Genomic DNA, 19,695 nt, shown 5'->3' on the forward strand with positions numbered 1-19,695 from the left:
TCTGTGGCTGTGTGGGTCCACTGGTTGGTACCTGCATAGTTTAGGAGCAAGGACCACTGCATCTATATCAGGGTTGTAGCATAGTCACAAAGTAGTTCTACTGTCCCTGTATAGTCTGGGAGGGGAAGACTCCCAATCTCCCAAGCACACAGTCACTATGCCTCAGTGGGGTCTCTTCCTAAGTTTGTCTAGGGCAGTATGCATCTCCAGCACATCCAGCATGGGCTAATGCACACAAGACACAACTGAGCACAAAATCAATAGGCCAGAGGGAATAATATGATTGGGTATGGAAGGTTCCAGTCCAAAATGCATGGTTTGATATGTTAACCACCCCTCCAATCCATAAATTGGAAGGAAAACAAACAAAAAAATAATCCCTGTAAACAGGTAATTAACATATGGGTTTTTTTTTAAAGTCCTGGGGAGCCTGCAGTTCTTAAGATCATAGGACTGTGTCCACACATTATCGAGAAATATCAGCTTCAGCCCAAGCTATTCAGTGTCTTCGGTGTCTACTTATAACCCATTTTAAAATAAACTGTTTTTACTCTACAGACAGCTGAGTTTACAGAAATTCCTTTTATTTTATTTACAGCCATTTTTTAAAGTTTTCCCTTTAGAGTGCATCAACATAAGACTTCCTGCACTGCAGGCAGGGCCCAATCCTGAAGTCCTTAGTCAGGCAAAACTCCCATCAAAATCCATGGTAATTTTACCTGAAAGTAGCACAGCTGGATCAAGCCTGCAGTCTCATAAAATGTCTGTCTGTTGTGCCAACTCTGAGTCACATGACCTTTACTCAGCATGGACTGCACGTTCTAAAATGTGGCATTGTGTCCCTGGTCTATGTTGAGGTATGGAGCCAATGTGTAGTGGCGAAGTGGAGGTTCCTTGAACTGCTCTTCCTTTCAAAGGCAGAGAAATACCATGGATCTGGGGGCAGCATGCTTAACAGCAACCTCTAGCTGCTAGTGCAGAAAGGAATAGTGTGCATTTTCCCCAGCTCCTACTTCCAGCTGTCTTGGAGGCATGGACCACCTCCCAACACAAGCACTAGGTCAACATCCTGGTAGACATCTGCATGGGTTCCAGTGGGACAGGAGAAAGAAGAAGCCCCCTGGTCCTCTCATACCTTTCACACCAGCATAGATTCAGGTAGAATTTGCCTTTGTGTACTAATAAGCAAACCTATTTGGTTAAACATGTACAGTAATAGTCATTGACAAATCATTGCTAATACAGATTAGGCCATGCTGTAATCATGTAATGCCTACCTATAAATGTAGCCATATCATTGAACTCATTGACAAGGCTGTTTGGCATGTTTTAGTATTGGTATTTATTTGTATTACAGCAGTTCCTAGAGATCTCAACTGAGATCAGAGCCCCATTATACTAAACACTGTTAAAACATATAATAACAGAAAGTCCCTATCCCAAAGAGATTAGGATCTAAGTAGAATTTAGTTAGATTGCAAACTCTTTGGGGGCAGAGGCAGTCTCTTTGTTCTGTGTTTGTACAGCACCTAGCGTAATAGGGTCCTGGTTCATGACTGGGACTCGTGGGTGCTACCACAATACAAATAAAAAAAACAAACAGTGGAAGGTAAATTTGCCCAAAGTCACATGGCAGATCATTGGCAGAGCCAGGAATAGAACTCAGGTGTCCAAACACCTAGTTGTGTCTTATCTGCTAGACCACACTGCCTCTCTAAAGTAACTTAATCCTCTTTACTGCTTTCTTACAGTTGATATTTGAGACTAATGTGAGAGAATTAACTCTGGCTTGATATTTTCCAAAAATACAACTTTGCCAAATTCTCAGTTTTGTTTGCTATTTTGATAGGTCTTCCCTAAAATGTATATTATTCCTTTGTGGTTATTATAGGTTCCCGTTAAAATCAATAAGAGTCGTGGAGTTAAACTCCCTTACCTCTTGCCGAAAATTTAGAGCAAGGTGAGTCTGGGGCTGAAGCAAATGGTTTAAGTAAAAGTATTGGAAGTGTTATGATCCCTGTGGATTTTTCAGTCCTACTCATTTAAAAAAAAACTCTGCTTTTTATGGCTTAAGCCTACACTCATTACTCAATCAAAACTCTCATTGACACAGAGGTACAGAGCGAAGAAAGCTGCAGTTGTGAACTGAGGTCAGGATCTCATCTGTGTTATGGAATAACATTCAAGGTTGTATACTTTGGATTTGCCTCGAGTAGAAAAAGAGGTTAGGTTGAGATTAGTGAATACAAGGTAGTTTTTAGTCTCTCCTGTGCCACTGACACATTGGGTTGTCCAGCGCCTCCACTGATTATAGTTGCTCCGTAGTTGTGATACTTTTTCCCAGGTGATGCCAATGCATTCAATATCCTCTGTCACTATCTTCTGCCAGTTCTTTTTTAGCCGTTCTCACTTCGGTACGTTCAATGCTTGCATAGCCTATTTCCCATCTTCTATACCACCGTTCTTTTGATGATATTTTCTAATATGTCTGCTCTGTCAGCTCCCTTATTCTCGGATTTATTATTTTGTCTTTCCATGAAATGTGCAGTATCTTCTTAGCCATCTGTGATGAGAAGCCTCCAATCTTGTTTTGTTGGCCAGGTCTCTGCTCCATATAGTAGTATGCTCAGTACAGTTATGTGGTATAATCTGATCAGTTTGGCATGGAGACCTCATGTAGTGAGGAGGTGTGGCCTCCCTCTGAAATTGACAGAACCCCCTAGACTGCGTTGGTGCTCACCCCTGCCAGAACCCCCTAGACTGTTTGCTGCCCCGCCCTGAATGAGGGCCTGGGGCTTCAGACTTTGTTGCTCTGCCCTGCCTGCAGGCCAGAGCACCCTACACTATTTGCAACCCTGACCTTACTGGGGGTTGAGGCTCATAGACTGCTTTACTGCTCCTCCTGGCCTGAGGGCCTGAACACTGGGAGCAGCTAATTCACCTTTTTATATCACCTTCACAGGTGCATGCCAGTGAGGAGGCATGGCCTCCCTCAGAGATTAACAGGGAGGGACAGCCACACACTCTTACACCTCTCTTTGACCAGATGTTGTTCCACCTTCAAAAACGATGTTTGCTTTTCCTAATCTCATATGAATATCTTTATGAAAGCCACATTAAGATGTCATCACACACCCCAGATAGCAGAATGCTTCTTTGATTTATTTTCCATCCGCATACAATTTTGTATCTGTTGTCCGGTTTCTTACCTTCATAATCTTGGTGTTCTCTGCATTTACTTTCAATCCAACTTTTCTGTTTCCTGTTCTGCCTTTGAGATAAAGACAATCATTCCACTCCATGTCATATGTTGTAAAGCAATGTCTTTTGCAAAGTCAAGGTTGTGTAGCTCATCTCGCTTAACCCATTTTACTCTGTCCACAATACCTTTTGTTGCTAATGCAAAGAGGAGGTGATAACACACAACCTTGCCTAACTCCAGACACAATACAGAACCACTCACCCAGGCCAGTATCTGATCTTACTGTACTTCCACTTCCATCATATAATCTCCTTATTATTAGCTTGTCTGGCATTCCATAGCTCCGAGTAATATTCCACAGGGTCTCTCTGAGAACACTACTGAATGTTTTCTTAAAGTCAATAATGCTGAATAACACAGGGTTTTGCCAAGCAGTAGCTTTTTCAATGATCCTTTGAAGAGTGAATATGTGTTCAAAACATTGTCTACCTGGATGGAACCAAGCCTGCTCTTGTAATATTTCATCCCCTGCTTTCTTCATTTTATTCAGTTAATTCTTTGCCTGTGATTGATAGCAGTACAATACCTCTCCAGTTTATATGCTGAATAAGATCACCCTTTTTTCGGCAATGCCACAATGAGGCCATCTTTCCAGTCTTGTGGCACTTGTTTTTTCACCCATATTTCATCACAGAAACAAAGAAACACAGACCAGATTCCAGTGCTTAACAGGACCAGGCTAATGAAAGTATGAAAGACAAATGGTCAAACCGGAAGAAGACAATAGTTGAGATAGCAGAGGAAGTAGTTGGCCACCGAAGAGAGTGGAAGAAAGATGCATGGATTACATCTGGAACGTGGGCAGCAACTGATGAGTGGAAAGCTCTGAAGGCAAAAATGGAAGAGTGCGAGAAACAGGCAGAACTTTTAGAATCAGATGTAAAATACAGAGAAAAGGAGAAAGATTTAAAGAAGAGATTCAGGCAAGATAGAAATGTCTGGATTCAGGAGAAGGCTGCAAAGGTAGAAGAAGCAGCATGGAGGGGAGACTTAAGGCAACTCTATAGAATAGAGTAGGGCCTCTCAGGAAGAACCAGGCCATCACAGGTTATGCCCGTCAGGGATTCTCCTGGACAGATTTTGAAAATGCATGAACAAGCCAGACAACGGAAGAAACATTTCCATTCTGTATTAAAACTGTCCAGAGCCAACATTCATGCAGGTTCCAGAGAAAAATGAATGCTAAATTAAAAAAGAAGAGGGACTAACAACACCTGATAAAATTAAAGCAGCTACCAAAGGCTTCAAATGGAGGAAAGCTCTTAGGGTTGACCAAATTCAAGCAGACGTATTAAAGGCGGTAGACAAATTCTGACTGAATAGCTACCAAGTTAGTAACATATTCACTAACTGATCTATGTGCAATCTTTCCCTATTGTAGAGGCAGGTTTACATCTTTTACCTTGATTTAACTAGTCAAGGTCCACCCTGGCTTGAGGTTCCTGGGTGGACCTCAGCCAGCTAAATCTAGGTAAACGATGTGTTAACCTGTGTCTACAGTAGGAAAAAGCCCAGGGTTAGCTAACATAGGTTAGTTAATCCTGACCTAATCTTGACCTTTCCTCCTGATCTAGAGAAACCAATTTAGTTGCTGGAAACTATCTCAACTTCTGACCTGTCTGACTAGATTCCTCACATGTTCAGCGAAGTTTGCACTATACACTTCATATTTTCAGTGTTTATAACTTCAATCTATTAAAATTTGCTAAACCCTAAAACATGGTGAACCTGTTTTCTTCCGAGGAGAACGTATTATTAAATAGTTTCAAAGGGTTGATTCAGTAGTATTTTATTTAGTATGAAACAAGATAAAAAATATAGAAATTTAACGATTTTTTTAAAATTTGTGTAACAGGGCATCAACTGACTTTAAAAAGATATTGCACCACCAACCAATCCATAGTAATGTTCTGGTTGCTTATTTTTTCACTTTTTTTTTTTTTAAAGACCTAAGACATTTGACTGAAAGAAGCCATTGCCCAAACATCTTTAATATTTTTTCTAAGGATTTTTATGAAGGATCCTTTCAGTTGAACTGCATGGCACTAGAGACTATACAGACAGGGAGAGATTGAAAATCCAGTCTTGGGAGGGGTGAAGCACTCCCAAACTCAAATAATTGTACAGGATTTGCAGCTGCTCTCTCAGTCCTTCTGAGAACGACAGCCCGGTGCCTAAAAATGGCCTTGATTAACACCCTGCCATTTGTACTGTGGGAATTACAATGCACACTGGAAATGCTGCACCCTTTGACCTTTCAGAGAATGGGGCCTACTTCAGAGGATCTTGGAAAGTTTTAAATGCCCTTTTGGAGCCAATGGGAGTAAAGGGCGCTCAGTACATTTCAGGATCAGGCCCTTAGCTACCCATAACCCAGATTCTTCAGTCGCATATACAGTAGTAGATTAATCTGTTATTGGTTCCAGCATTTTTGAAGAGACATTAGAATGATAATTCTAGTGTTCTACAGACTTCCATTCTGCTGTGGTATACCTCAGTCCCTCCTATTCTCTGCCTGTGGCACATAACAGTTCACTCTCCTGTGGGCTGTAATACTGTGGTCTAATTTTGGTTGTTGGGTTTAGTGTCCGAATGCTGAGTGGTGTTGATGGCTTCTGACATACAGGAGGTCTCATTAGATTATGTGGTTGTCCCTTCTGGCCTTAAACTCAATGACTATGACAACAGACCAATATTGTGTGTATAGAACAATACGATTGTGTGTAACATCTTTCCTATCAATTACATCCCAAAAGTTTTTAAATAATTATATATTAAAAGACTGAGAATAAGGTATAAATCACAGAAAACTCTTATATGACAACATTAGGTGGTGAATAAATTAGAACATAAAAGGGTAAGGCCAATAATAGAGGGAGAGAAAAAATTAAAGTATCAATTAAGGTATGTTGTAAGACATGTACAATGTAAGGTAGAAATATAGGAAGGCTGCTTCATGGAACAGAAGCTACAGGAGAGAGGCTCTCTCATAGCAGTGGGCTGATTATGCGAGGGGACAGAGAAGGCAGGTGCTAGACAAGCAGGTAGAGTAGAGAGAGACAGAGACAAGATGTGTGGAGCAGACTACTACAAACCATGGAGAGTTTTAAAAATGTGTGTGGGGTGGTAAATTCTACTCTCACTTACACAGATGCAAATCCCATGAATTGGAACAGAAGTTGCACTTGTGTAACTCTAAGCAGAATTGGGACAAAAGAAAATAATTTTGAACAGGATCATGAAATGAACGCGGGAGCCAGTAAGGTGGATTGTGAATGGTGGAGGGGTGTGTGTGTGTGTGAGAGAGAGAGAGAGAGAGAGAGAGAGCTGCATTCTTTACCTTCTGGAGTCTGGAACGTTAGGAGTTAAGAGGAGTGAACTGGAGATGAAATCATGGATGATTATACAGGTACATTATACTAGATTAAGTTATTTGAATTTTATTTGAATTTCATTTTATTTACATTGTAGGTGAAGATTGTGAACGCCTCCCCAAATCCTTGGTACTAATGAAGTACAGTACAGTGCAGTGAAATTCAGTCAAAGGCACTGGTAGCACAGAACAGGGGAGGTGCACACAAAGGTGCACACCTCTACGTTGGCTGTCACCAGCAAATAAATCCATGTCTGAAATGTTTGCCAGAGTTTATCTTATGCCTGGGGAAAGGATGGTAGCTTTCTTGCAAACAGCAATGACATCTTTTCTGTGTTGCTGCTGACTAGGATCTGCCAGGTCTCACTCAGTGCGGCGGGGAACTCCCCCATTTTGTGCTAGAGCAGTGTCTGGTGAATAATTCCATGCTGGATGCTAACCGGAGCCAGATACACACATGCCTACCTATCAGAGTGTGAGAGCTCAATATGGAGAAAACTCTAGTGGCTTCTCCAGGGGGCGGGGGGAGCTCCAGAAAGAGGTGCCCCTGGAGCTGTCAGAGGTGCTGCTGAGTGAAAAAGCAGGGCCAGGGTGAGCTTCATTTCCCTTGTCCCCACTTGTCAGATTCACTTGGTTAAATTTCTTGCTTTAAAGCTAGTGAACCTGCATGTTCCTGTTCTCTGGTCCCTGCCCAACGTGGCTGGCTGAGCTGCCCATCAATCCTCCCCAGCCCCTTTTCCTACCATCCCCAGTGATTGAAGGAAGCAAATGGAGTGGGTGGAAGGGAGTGGTGCAGATAAACTCATATCTGAGGGTCCAATAACACCCAAAAGCATAGGAGCAACAGCGACGCACACACAGCGGCAACAAACCCCAGGCTCTTATGTTGGTCTCATAGCAGAGGCAAGCACAACTGTTGCTTGCCTAGGCTGTTAGTCTGGGACAATTTGAATGAGGGGAACTATTTTTAAATGAATACCACCTTAAGGTGTCATCTACGCTGCAGAAAATACTGTGTTTGGTAACCCAATGAAAACCTAGTTCATCCTTGCAATCTGGAAGGGACAGAATCATTCTAAACAGTTCCAAAACTGTCCTACAGTGCTGGAAAGTCCACAGCTGTAGCATGACTTGTGATCATGGCGATCTCAGGAATCTCGTGGTCAAATCTGGATCACTAACCCTACCCAGCACCCCCTTGAGGCACACCAAGTTTCAAAGCAAGCTATCTGTGAGGATTTAAAACACGTAAAAGATTTGAGCTGTAAACTGAAAGTTGGTCCTAATCTTTTAACCATAGGAGTCCTGGGGCTCCACTATAATCTGTCCTGACTACGCTACTTGACTAAACTATTCCAGGAGAGTTCTGTGTTATACCTTGGATATATTTTCTTCAGGAGAGCTGACACCTTAAAGGCTCTCTATCTAATCTAATCTAATCTATCTATAGTCCCCTCTACCTTCAATTAGGGCTGCAAATTCCATTCCCACCACCATAGGGCCCATTTATAGAAGGATGTTTTTGTTTGTTCATTTTCAGTAAAAAATAAATACCCTTCCTCCACCCCCTATGCTTTCCATTGCCATATGGGAGACGAAGAAGGGAGTTTTGCATTGGGACCAATACATGCAATGAGGTTCATGGCTCTTTTTAGGGAGTAAATGCCACAGTCTTGGGTCAACCCCCTTGAAAGCCCAGGCTGCTGGCCACAGGTGCTTCCCCTTGAGACTGACAGGTGCCTGCGGTCTGAGCTGTAATCGGATCGGGAATACGCTGCTGTGGCTCGTTCTACCAGGCGCTTTGCGCTGCCCTCTCCTCCCTCCGCGGGCTGCTGTCCTGGCGCGGGGCTGGGTTGTGTAAGAGGAGTTGGAGTGGCGTTGCCCTTTGAGGATGATTTATGGGGCGGGCGGGCTGGGCGAGCGGAGCTGCGTGCACGCCAGTGTCACTCTCCCTGCCCCAGAAAAGGCGCCGTCGCTGTGTTTGTATTTGTCCCGAGCAGTCACATGGAAACGGGTTCGCAGCGCGCCTCCGCCTCCCCTCGCCTAAACTTCAGCACCGGCTGGGATCGAGGAGCAGGAGCCGCGCTCCCAACCGGGTGCCTTTCGCCCGGCGAGGGGCTCCCCCCCCTGCAAGGCAGCGGCCATGCCCGTGTGACAGCGCGGAGCCGCCACCAGGCTCGGCCCTCCCAGCCTTCGGGTGAGTGGATCGGAGCCTGGCGCTGCCCAGCGGAGTAACGGGGGGGGGGGGACGGTTTCGCCGCGGGTCATTCCTATGTGCGGCGGGGGCAGGCGCGCGCGGGGCACGCGCTGCCCCAGGTGGATCATCGCCTCCCGGGTGCCTCCCCCGCCCTGCAGCCTGCGGGGCGCTCGCCACCTTGAAGGCTGCGGGCGGGCTGGGCTGGCCGCGGTCGGTGCGGGGGGCCGCCGGGCGCTGCTGCGTTTCCTTCCCCCTCCTTGCCTGTGCCCCCTCGCTCGGGCGTGGTGCCTGGCGGAGAGGAGTCGTTCCTGCCAGCTGCCTTATTTGCTCAGCGGGTGCCAGGCAGGGAACAGTAACTTTACTCTCTCCTCTCCCAGACAGCCAGGGGAGGATGGCTCGGCCAGAAGGGAGGAAAGTGTGAATGAAAGGAGGAGGAGAAGAAAGGCATCCGCTCATCATTTTCGCCCTTCCCCCGCCGCCTCCCCCTCCCAAACTGGAATTGTATCAAGCCTTTAATTCAGTGGAAAGGAGTGAGCCATCCATGGAGACTCTCGCGCAGCCCGGGGCCAATAAACCTCCCAGCGGGTAAGAGACCTCCTGCCACACACTGGGCAGAGTTGGGGGGGGGGGGGGTTGTGGCTTCAATGACTAGCCTGGGGTGGGGAGTGTGTTGATTTATTTTGGTAGGCTCCAGGAAGGTTTCCTACAATGCAATTGTACAGCGCCCAGCACAACGGGGCCCCCCCTAGCCTGGGGACCCTGGGTGCTATTCTCATAATAATCATTTACCTCACCCTAGCTCCCTCTCCTCCTACAAACCAAGGGTGACCCTCTTCCTCTGTTTGCAGTATTCCCGCAGCCCTCTGGGGCACAGTGCCCTCTAAGCTGCGCACGTGTGCGCGCGCACACAGATCCTAAACCCTGCGCACACGGCGAAACACCGTGCGCACAAAAAATGAAATACTGCATTCGAGCCAGGCCGAAATATCATTTACGGGCGACTTGTGACATTGTTCGCCCGCCATCTATCAACACAGCCAGATTCTACTTGCTGGCGGGGGGGAGGGCGCGAAAGGGAAAGAAGGTTAAATTTCCTTTTTCTAAGTATTTAAAATGACACTTATAAAATAACATGGTGCAAAACTATTATTATCACAAATTGCAAATTAAAACTTTTTAAATGGATAAGCATTTTACTTGCTTGGGCGCATTTGCCTCATGGCACACAAATTTGAACTCTGTTTCAAAAATTTGCACAGAATAATTTTTTTGCGCACATGGCCTGTCAAAAATTAGAGGGAACGTTGCTCTGGGGATGGCAGCAGCCAGGGGAAGCGGATCTTTAGTTGCTCTGGGTGTGTGGTTTCTCTACTGCTGCTGGGGAGGTTTCCCAGGTAACTGGATTGATCTGAGCTAGGGAGCCCAGGCTCATATGTGTCAACAGTCCTGATCTGGCCAAGACTGCCCCCCATCCCCCACCTCCAGCAGCCCCCTCCAGCCCGCCCCCTCAGCTGTTCACAGCAGGGGGAGGAGATGGTGCTTGCTGCTCAGAAGGAGAGGGGTAGGAGAATAAAGCGTAGCTGGCAGGGAAAGGGGTGGAGAGTGGAGCAAGGGAAGGTGCCAAGCTGCGGCCAGGAGAGGAGCCCCGAGGGTCAGAGGCCAATCCCTGAGGGACTGGCACTAATGGGGAGAGAAGGAAGGCAACCCCAAGGACAGAGTCACAAAGGGGGGGGGGGGGGGGAAGAAGGGGAAACTGCTCTGGACTTTGATGGGATAAATCAGGAAGTCAGCCTGGAAGGGATGGAAAAAGTTCTGCAAAAGGGAAAAAGAAGGGAAGGAACTATGGGAATGATGTAAGGCTAGAAGAGGGAAAAGTGTAGGAACAGAGGAGGGACAGGAGGCACCATATGGAGAAGGAGAATGATTGTTGAGGAATTTCAAGTAGCTTAAAATTCACTAGGACATGTATATACCCCCTCAGTTGCAGGAGGGTTAACAGCACTGAGCCGCAGCACATTCCTAGCAAAATATTTACAGTTTTAATAACTGTGTCCAGTGTTCCCTAGGGTGGGCCCACAGGCACAAACACAGCACGTGTAGTTATGTTTTGCCTTGTTCCTGTTACCTCCTTTTCCTCCGCCCTGTCCCTGTATGTCACTGCAATGGGGAAGATAACTGCAGGCAGAAGAGCTGGGAGGGAACATGTCATTCTGGAATCACAGTGCAGGAGGTGCTGGAGTTCTGGAATTGTAATGTAGTTGCCAGGGGAAGAAAGTGTTGACATTCTAGAATCAGAACAGACTGGGATAATGTGATGAGGTTCTAGAATCACAGGTGACGAGGAGAAAGTGCTGGTGTTCTGGAATTAGAGCAGAGAAGGAGGGTGTCATGACTCTAGCTGTTGTGGGAAAATGGCTTACCGCATTTCAGCTTCCATTCTAGGCTAGCATTAGGAGGCTCCTGGGACAGTAATGCTCTTCCCTGCTGCTGCAACCCACTGCTGCTGCAGTCCCCAGGCTTTCAAGTGGCTCTTTTTTGTGGGGGGGAAAAAACTTTGTCCCTAAGTAACCACCCCAGAATAACCCATATAATATAGATGGGGAACCTTAAAGGATAAATTAATGCTGGATGTCAAAGTGGTGACTGGTAGTCCAGTTGCTAACTAATAAAACCAATATCATGAAGGTGTGGGTCATCATTTATTGGAGTAAAAACTTACCAAGCATTTAAAAGTCACTCTCTTTTCTCTAATCGTACTAGATTGCTCTACTTCACACCATTTTCCAAGACTTGGGAAAGAATGTGATTCTTTCAAAAGTTTGCCATTTTATTATAGTTCAGCATAAATAATATTGAAATGCAAAATCAGTAACTCTGGTATTTATACCTTAAATTAAACTAAGAAAACAAGTGTCTGATTTCTCTCCGTTTTAGTTGGAATAAAGCAGAGGATTGAAGTGTAACAGTGCTTTTGTTAATATAACATTTCACTTTCCTAACTTGTCCACTTGTTTGCATTTGCTAGTCCTTGTAGTGTTATGACTGGGTTTTTAGATCTGTGCAAGGAGTGGTGGATGCAGGAAAAATGCCTCCAAAGGTATTCCTTAGTGCTGTATTAATAAAAACAATATAGGTACAGTATTTCTTTGGCCTGTAGGATGAAATGTCAGCTTGGTGGTAGTTGCTGATTTGAGGTTCAATTCATGTTAAAGATGGTTACTGTTAAAAAGAAAACTTCTTTGAGTATCTGACTGTATCTGAATAGGATCTCTTAAGATTATAATTTATTTTAAGAAAATAGTAAATCTGACATCTCTCTCCTGTATTTTTAAGGATTTGAGGCGTTAACATAAATTAGTTTAAAAAGTGCTGAGGAATGGGAACTACGGTGTGAATTTGAATATATGTTTTGAAGAATAGGTTTGTGTCTGAATTGTGACTATGATGAAAAGTCTACACCTGGATTGCTCTGTAAGTTTGTCTCTCTCTCACCAACAGAAGTTGGTGCAATAAAAGATATTACCTCACCCACCTTGTCTCTGTAATGGATACTTTAAGCCATTTCACAACTTCGTTTTGGGAGGGCATTATGTGCCTATCTCCAAGATTGCAACTGATAGAATGCCTGCAGATATATTGAATTATTATGGATACTTCTAAATAAACCCCAAGTTCTCCATCCAGTTTTCGCTGAGTACAGTAAAACTGGAGTAACCCCACTGGAGTCGATGGACCAGATTCTGATCTCATGTACATGAGTGTATCTTCATAACCTTCAGTGGAATTATTCCAGATTTACACTAATGTGACAGTAGAATTTGTTTCAAAGGTGAGATGTGCTTAGAATGTGTTATTGTAAAGAATCTAGGTCTCATCCTTCTCCTGATGAAGTTGGTGACAAAAGTCCCATAAACTTCAGTGAGGCCAGATAATCTATTTCATCAGATTTCAGCTCAGCAGTTGTATACCATCAACTTGATTTGGATTTTTACACGACCTAATGCTGATGTATGCATGCCATCCACTGAAGATGTAGATTAGTATGCTATTGAATTTCTGACTTTAGTATCTGATACTGATGAATATCTAATTCGGTTCTTTACTACATTTTTCCTTACCATTAAATGAGAAAATAGGAGGTACCAATGAAATATGGGAAGAGGCTTGTTTAAATAGCTTTTGTTGGCTTGCCCGTATCAAGAAAATAAATTAGCATTTGAGACTTTCAGGTGAATATGGAAAATATATATGGGTCTGTGGAAGGACCTGTTTTTCTCATGAAAGGACTGTAAAACAAATAAGCTGCCTGTATGAGGAAAAAAAATCCCATTAGACATGTTTCTGATTTCACTAGTAATTGACCTAGTTAAATGAGAGCAAGAGGTTAAAATGACCTTTGCTTAAATTTTGTTAAAAATTGCAAAGTAAACTGTCTTTTGTCTCTGGTTAATCATTAATAGCACTATTACTAACTTCTTTGGTTAAACAGGTGAGCAAAATGAATGCATCATGTGGTCCACAGTAGAACAGTTTTACTATGTATTTCCTCCAGATAAATTTACTATAAGTAAGGCCCCACCAAATTAACAGCCATGAAAAACACATCAAGGACAGTGAAATCTGGTCTCTCCCCCTGTGAAATCTGGTCTTTTGTGAGCTTTTACCCTATAGTATACAGATTTAATTGGAGAGACCAGTGTGTCTCAAACTGGGGATCCTGACTGTAAAGGTGTTGGAGGGGGGGGGGGGGGGAGGAAGGCGCAAGGTTATTTTAGGGGTGGTCGTGGTATTGCCACCTTTTCTTCTGCACTGCCTTCAGAGCTGGGTGGCCGGAGGGCGGTGGCTGTTGGCTGGGTGCCCAGCTCTAAAGGCATCAGCACAGAAGTAAGGGTAGCAATACCACACCATGCCACCCTTCTGTACTGCTGCCTTCAGTGCTGGGCGGCCAGAGAGTGGTGGCTGCTGAATGAGGGTCCAGCTTTGCAGGTAGCAGCACAGAAGTAAGGGTGGCAATACTATACCATGCCATCCTTCTGCGCTGCTGCTGGCAGTGGCTCTGCCTTCAGAGCTGGGCTCACGGCCAGCAGCTGCCGCTCTCTGGCTGCCCAGCTCTGAAGGTAGTGCCGCCACCAGCAGCAGCGCAGAATTATGGATAGCAGTTCTGCAACACCCTACAATAACCTTGCAGCCCACCACAACTCCTTTTTGGGTCAGGACCCCTACAGTTACAACACCCTAAAATTTCATATTTAAATAGCTGAAATCATGACATTTATGATTTTTAAAATCCTATGACCATGAAATTGACCAAAATCGACTGAATTTGGGAGGGCCCTAACTATAAGTAATATATGACACAGTTTCTGGGAGAGTTACCCACTTAGGAGTGTGATAGTTTTGTTGTTTTTAAAAGTGAAATAAACAACAATCTGACTAGAGTCTTGCAGTCCCCCCTCCCCCCAACACCAAGTATTTGTCAGTTTTGGATAATATTTTTAGAATTTATGATCTATGAAATATTATAATTACCAGTTACTGGATGGATGTTCTATATAACAATTAGTAATGCCATATTAAAGTATACATTTTCAGATGAGGAAGCTTGATTTTTAAACTATGTAGTAGTGCCAACATGGGTGAAATTCACTTCTTTGCAGTGGGCCTGCACAAAGCATATGCTTTACTTATGTCCCACTGAAGCCCTGATGGGAGGATCTTGGTGGGACTTAATTTGTCCATGGTCCCTATGTAGGACCAAGTCCTAAAAAAAGTTTTAGTTGCACCTCACCTTGAACATGTGCATTTGAAAGGAAGAGAATCTCTCTGACTGTGTTATCTTCTTAGATAATGTAATAACAAATACAAGCAAACATAACTTAAACTCTGCATTGTGGGCTAAATTCTGCCATTGGTTGTACAGATTCAGTTCTCATTGATGTAAATGGGAGATGGAGATAAACAACAAGGAGTAGAACTTAGTTCATAGCACTTGTTATAATCAAGAAATACACCAGTTTAAAACATTGTTCACTAGCAGCATAGGGCCTGCTGCTCTTCCTACTGGTTTCAATGGGAGTAGGGGCATGTCTCTGCTCTTGCATTTCAGGGGGAGTTCTGGGTGCTCAAGGAATTCAGCACTGAGTCCTAGGTGAAAGGATAGTCATATAGTTAAAGCACTGAACTGAGGGCTCATGAGATCTGGGCTCAATTCCTACTTGTCATGGGCTCAGTTTTGCAAGGTGCTGAGCATCCTCACTTCTGACTGTAGCCATTGGGAGTTGCAGATGTTCAGCGTCTTGCCAGGTCAAGCCCCTGCGGACTTCCTGTGTGACCTTGTACAAGACCCTTTGGCTCTAATTCAGAAAATATCCTTATTCAGCAGGGCACTTAAGTGCCTTCTTGAATCAGGGCCTTAAGGTCTCTGCCTCAGTTCCCCCTGTGTAAAACAGGGTAATATTTCCCTACCTCACAGGGGCATTGTGAAGGTAAATACATATATACATTTGGGAGGTACTTAAACACTACAGTGAAGGGACCCTATGAGTACCTAGACAGATAAAAAATCATATATCATTACTAGCAGTTACATTCAGTCCTCAGGAAAACAAGCCTCTGAGTAAAGAATAGGCCAGGTTTTTAAGTCTTGTTTTGATTTTCAGTATAATTCTACTTAGGCTCCTTGTCTGTGTAGTTAATGTTAAATTACATACATCATGGAATTGCACAGCTAACTTTTTAAAAAAATATTTTACTATGTATTTATCGATCTTTACCATTTAACTCCCTAAGCCATGCATTTTAAAGGGCCGAGAAGACCTTCTGTATATAGAACATTACTCTGCACTATTTCTTTGCCTCCACTTGGACACTTTATTGAATCATAATATTCAGGCCTCAAAAGATATGAGAGATATGAAAACCCTGAAGTGTTTTTATCTTTAAATCAAAAACTAGCAACAACTGGAAAGCTTGACACTCTACCTAACAGCACCTTCGTTATACTTATATAAGACTCTTGTCTAATGTGTAGAATAATTGATGTGCAAGGATGATGAGGACAGAGTGTGATTAGAACTGCAAACAAATATTACAGTAAATCTTTTAAACATTCCCTGTCTCCGCAAACATGCCTACTCTGGGCATCATCCCTCATATTATAAATAGTAATAACCACATGGAGCCAAATTCCACCCTCATGTACACACAACTCCCATAGAATTCAGTGGTAGTTGTGTATATATGGGGGAGGGATAGCTCAGTGGTTTGAGCATTGGCCTGCTAAACCCAGGGTTGTGAGTTCAATCCTTGAGGAGGCCATTTAGGGATCTGGGGCAAAAAATGCAGGATTGGCCCTGCTTTGAGCAGGGGGTTGGACTAAATGACCTCTTCCCTTCCAACCCTGACATTCTATGATATGTATTTTAGAGCTGAAATTTCCCCATAAAATATGTCCTAGCATCATTGCAGACATAAGGCTTGATTCAAGGGTCTAGATCAGAGGTAATTCCATTGATGTTGACCGAGTTACATCAACATAAGACTGTGGGAAGAGAATCAAGCCCATTGCTTGCAACAAAAATAATCCCATTACAGTTTACATTTTGTATGAATACTGACATAAAATGAAAATATTTTTCAGTTCATTATGGCTGATGCATCAACATTGTTAAAGACCATTGTAAAAATAAGCTATTTATTGTATACTTATTTAAAAATAAGTTGGTTATACAACAGAATTGTCAGAAAAATGTAGTAGAACTTCCTTATTCTCTCAACCATTTTCCAAAGCCTCCATTTCTGATTTTTCATGCTCTCATTCCATTCTCCCTTATTCTTTCACTATCTTTCTCTTTCTCTCCCCCTCATCATCCTCTTTCCCCCTTGTATATTTTGCATTCCCTTTCCTCTCATTCTGCTGTGCCTCCTGGGATCCTGTTAGTCCCAGTTAACCCTACCCTTCCATCTCCTAGGGTGGTCTACATCCTTGTTTGTCCTCCATATCCTTTCCATGTAGTTTCTGTTTGGTTTCTCCTGGCTTTTGTTCCTGTATCTTCAGAGCTGCTTCAGTTCAGTTGGTTTTAGGAAAGCATTTGATTGCACAGGGATTAGTTACACTGGCATTCTGCTTTGATCTGGTTTACTTTTTTCCCCACCCAGGCAAGCAGCACCAATGGGATAGTCCAACAGCCTGGAAATAACATTTTAAAATACTTGTAATTTAAAATAGTCTATGAGGTATGAATTGACATAGCATGCATCATGGGACATAATGAAAATACATATTTTGAAGCAGGAATCCATTACGTTACTGTACTAGAAAGACAGCAAATTCAGATTTGGGGCTAGCAACTCCTTGACATCCAGTCATGGGGAGTATGGGCCCAGACTACCACGGGCACTTAGGGGTTACAAGCAGGCTAGCTATCTCTCCAGCTGTGACTATTTACTGGGCCAGAAACACCTGAGGGATAAGAAGTCTGCAGATCAGAAGAGATAGGTGGCTGCTAGAGAAACTGAGGATCTACAGAGAGAAGATTCCTTCAGCTGCTCAGACTGGCTGGAAGTCACTCCAGAGTTTGGACTTCCAGAGAGGGAGAACCACCGTACGTGAGTCTGGAGAAGGCCTACAAGAGAGGCAAGGTAAGAAGCAGCAAGAGATTGTGAGCAACTGGTCGCAGATACTAAAGTAGGCTCCCTGGGCTGGTAGTCAGAGGAGCGGGTGAGCCTGGGTTTCCCTGCCATCACCAGCAAAGGGGGCAGTAAAAAGGACTAATATGATCCTTGGAATCACAAGAAAGAGTTGAGAGGTTATTTTTGCCTTTGTATCTGGCTCTGTTGTGACTGCTTCTGGAACACTGTGTCCAGTTCTGGTGTCAACAGTTCAACAAGGATGTTGATAGATTGGAGAGGGTTCAGAGAGGAGCCATGAGAATGATTAAAGGATTAGAAAACCTGTCTGATGGTGATAGGCTCAAGGAGCTCAATCTATTTAATTTATCAAAGAGAAGGTTAAGGAGTGACATGAACACAGTCTAGCAGTTCCTAGATGGGTGTAATAGAGTCAGCTGTCTCCCTTGTAACCCTTCATGGCAAGGGGTTTCATGCTAACAATTTTTCCCTCAAAGGGCTCCTTAAACCAACTTCACGCAGGCTTTTCTTGTCCACTCACCATCCCTTCTTGGGGGTCGGAGCTTTATTTATGTGAATAAACTCAAAAATAAACCTCAAAGTCCCAAAACAGAGTCCAAGGTTTTTATCCTCCTATCAGGTCACTCCCAGCACCTACCTGGCTGAAGCCTTGGGGTTCTGGCTTTGGCTTCCAAACAGCCTGGTATCAAGGTCTTCCTTGCAGAAGCCTTTCTTATGTCCTGACATTTTCTGAACTTCCCTCTTCCCTACAGACATCTGCTGCTCTTCGTAGGGAATTATCTGATCTGAATCTTTAGTAATCAGCACTGGTTAGTCCTACCCCTAAAGGGGCAAGCCACCCTATTGCAATGGGGAACAAATATTTAATAAAGGGCTCTTTGACTTAGTAGAGAGAGGTATAACACAGTGGCTGGAAGCTGAAGCTAGACAAATTCAGACTGGAAATTAGGTGTACATTTTTAGCAGTGAGTGTAATTAACTGTTCACAACAGTTTTTACCAAGGTTTGTTATGGGTTCCCTATCCATGGCAATTTTAAAATCAAGATTGGATATCTTGTTAAAAGATATGATCTACTTCAAAAGAAATAATGTTGGGGAAAATTCTATGGCTTGTGTTATACAGGAGGTCAGACTTGATGATCACAGTGGTCCCTTCTGGCCTTGGAATCTAAAAATTATGAAAACCCCTCAGAGCAAAAGGGGCAGGACTTTGTGGAGGCTATTCTAAGTGACAATTGCTGGAGTCATTGGACTTCTAGTCTGTCAGACTCTTTATTGTCATGAAAGGTTAGAGACTATCAACAATCCAGCCAGAGGGCTGCAGCAGTTTAATTTTTAATGAAAAGGGTGCCGGGACTCAAGCAATTTCTTTTTTTTTTTTTTTCTTTTTTAAACATTCATAACAGATGCAGCAAGCCCAGAGGTGCTGGGGCTATGAACAGCCAAGTCTACAGGTGCTGGGGCTCAACCCTGTGAAGCCCTGGCACAAATTAAGCACTGGGATGGAGTCATAAGAGGACAGCCACCCGGCATAGGGTCAAACAGCTGTAGGTGGAGAGGTGGGGAAACTGATGCAGATGTGCTGTGACACCAGCCACAGCCACGAGAGGTGCTGGTGGGCAAATGCATCCCCAGACTCATCCCTTAATGGCTTTCCATTTCTTAACAGAGATGTGTGGTGCTTCTTGTGGCATGGAATGGCAAAGATCGCAGTGTATTAGTAATTATGGCCAGAGTTATTGCCCTCACATGAGTTGCATGTAATCTGAATGCTTGTACACAATCTTGCCAACATTTCTGGCATTTTGGGAAGGTCTTTATCTAGCTATTTAAAAGGTTCCTATCATCACAGTGCCAGAGCACCTCTTAAAAATTAATGATTGCCTCCACAGAGCACCTCTGTGAGGCAGGGAAGTGATAACCCCATCTACAGATGGGAAATGGAACAGATTAAATGATTTGCCCAAAGTTGCGCAGGATGTCTGTGTCTAAGATAGGAGGGGAATCCAGATTTCCTGACTCCCAGTTCAGTGCCCTAGCAAAGCTTCCACTGAGCTAGATTTTTAACACTCTCGTTGATTCCAGCAAACTTATTTTTTGACATATCTGATGCCATGCTGTGGTGCAGTTTTCTCCATTGGTCTGCCATTTAGATCTCTCTGAAAATGGACAGCTTTTACATTTTAACCCCCTGTGCTGGGACATCCAGAAGG

General features: G+C 43.8%; 1 protein-coding gene across 11 annotated transcripts in view; it reads left to right on the forward strand.

Annotated features, from left to right (window-relative positions):
• COBL (cordon-bleu WH2 repeat protein) overlaps window positions 1-19,695 on the forward strand; it is a 334,912-nt gene that overhangs the window by 85,509 nt on the left and 229,708 nt on the right. For 2 of the 11 annotated variants that reach the window (XM_043540436.1, XM_043540438.1), the window contains exons 1-2: window positions 8,573-8,832; window positions 9,210-9,417. The exons of 1 other annotated variant lie outside the window; for it this stretch is intronic. In XM_043540436.1, the coding sequence (XP_043396371.1) occupies window positions 9,254-9,417 (164 nt within the window). In that variant the 5' untranslated portion in view covers window positions 8,573-8,832; window positions 9,210-9,253. Of the gene's footprint in view, window positions 1-8,389; window positions 8,833-8,933; window positions 9,418-19,695 lie in introns of those variants that run through there. 8 more of the 11 variants (XM_043540441.1, XM_037889938.2, XM_037889941.2 and 5 more) reach the window with 7 other exon arrangements.

This window comes from Chelonia mydas, chromosome 2, assembly GCF_015237465.2.
Source record: "Chelonia mydas isolate rCheMyd1 chromosome 2, rCheMyd1.pri.v2, whole genome shotgun sequence".
NCBI lineage: Eukaryota > Metazoa > Chordata > Testudines > Cheloniidae > Chelonia > Chelonia mydas.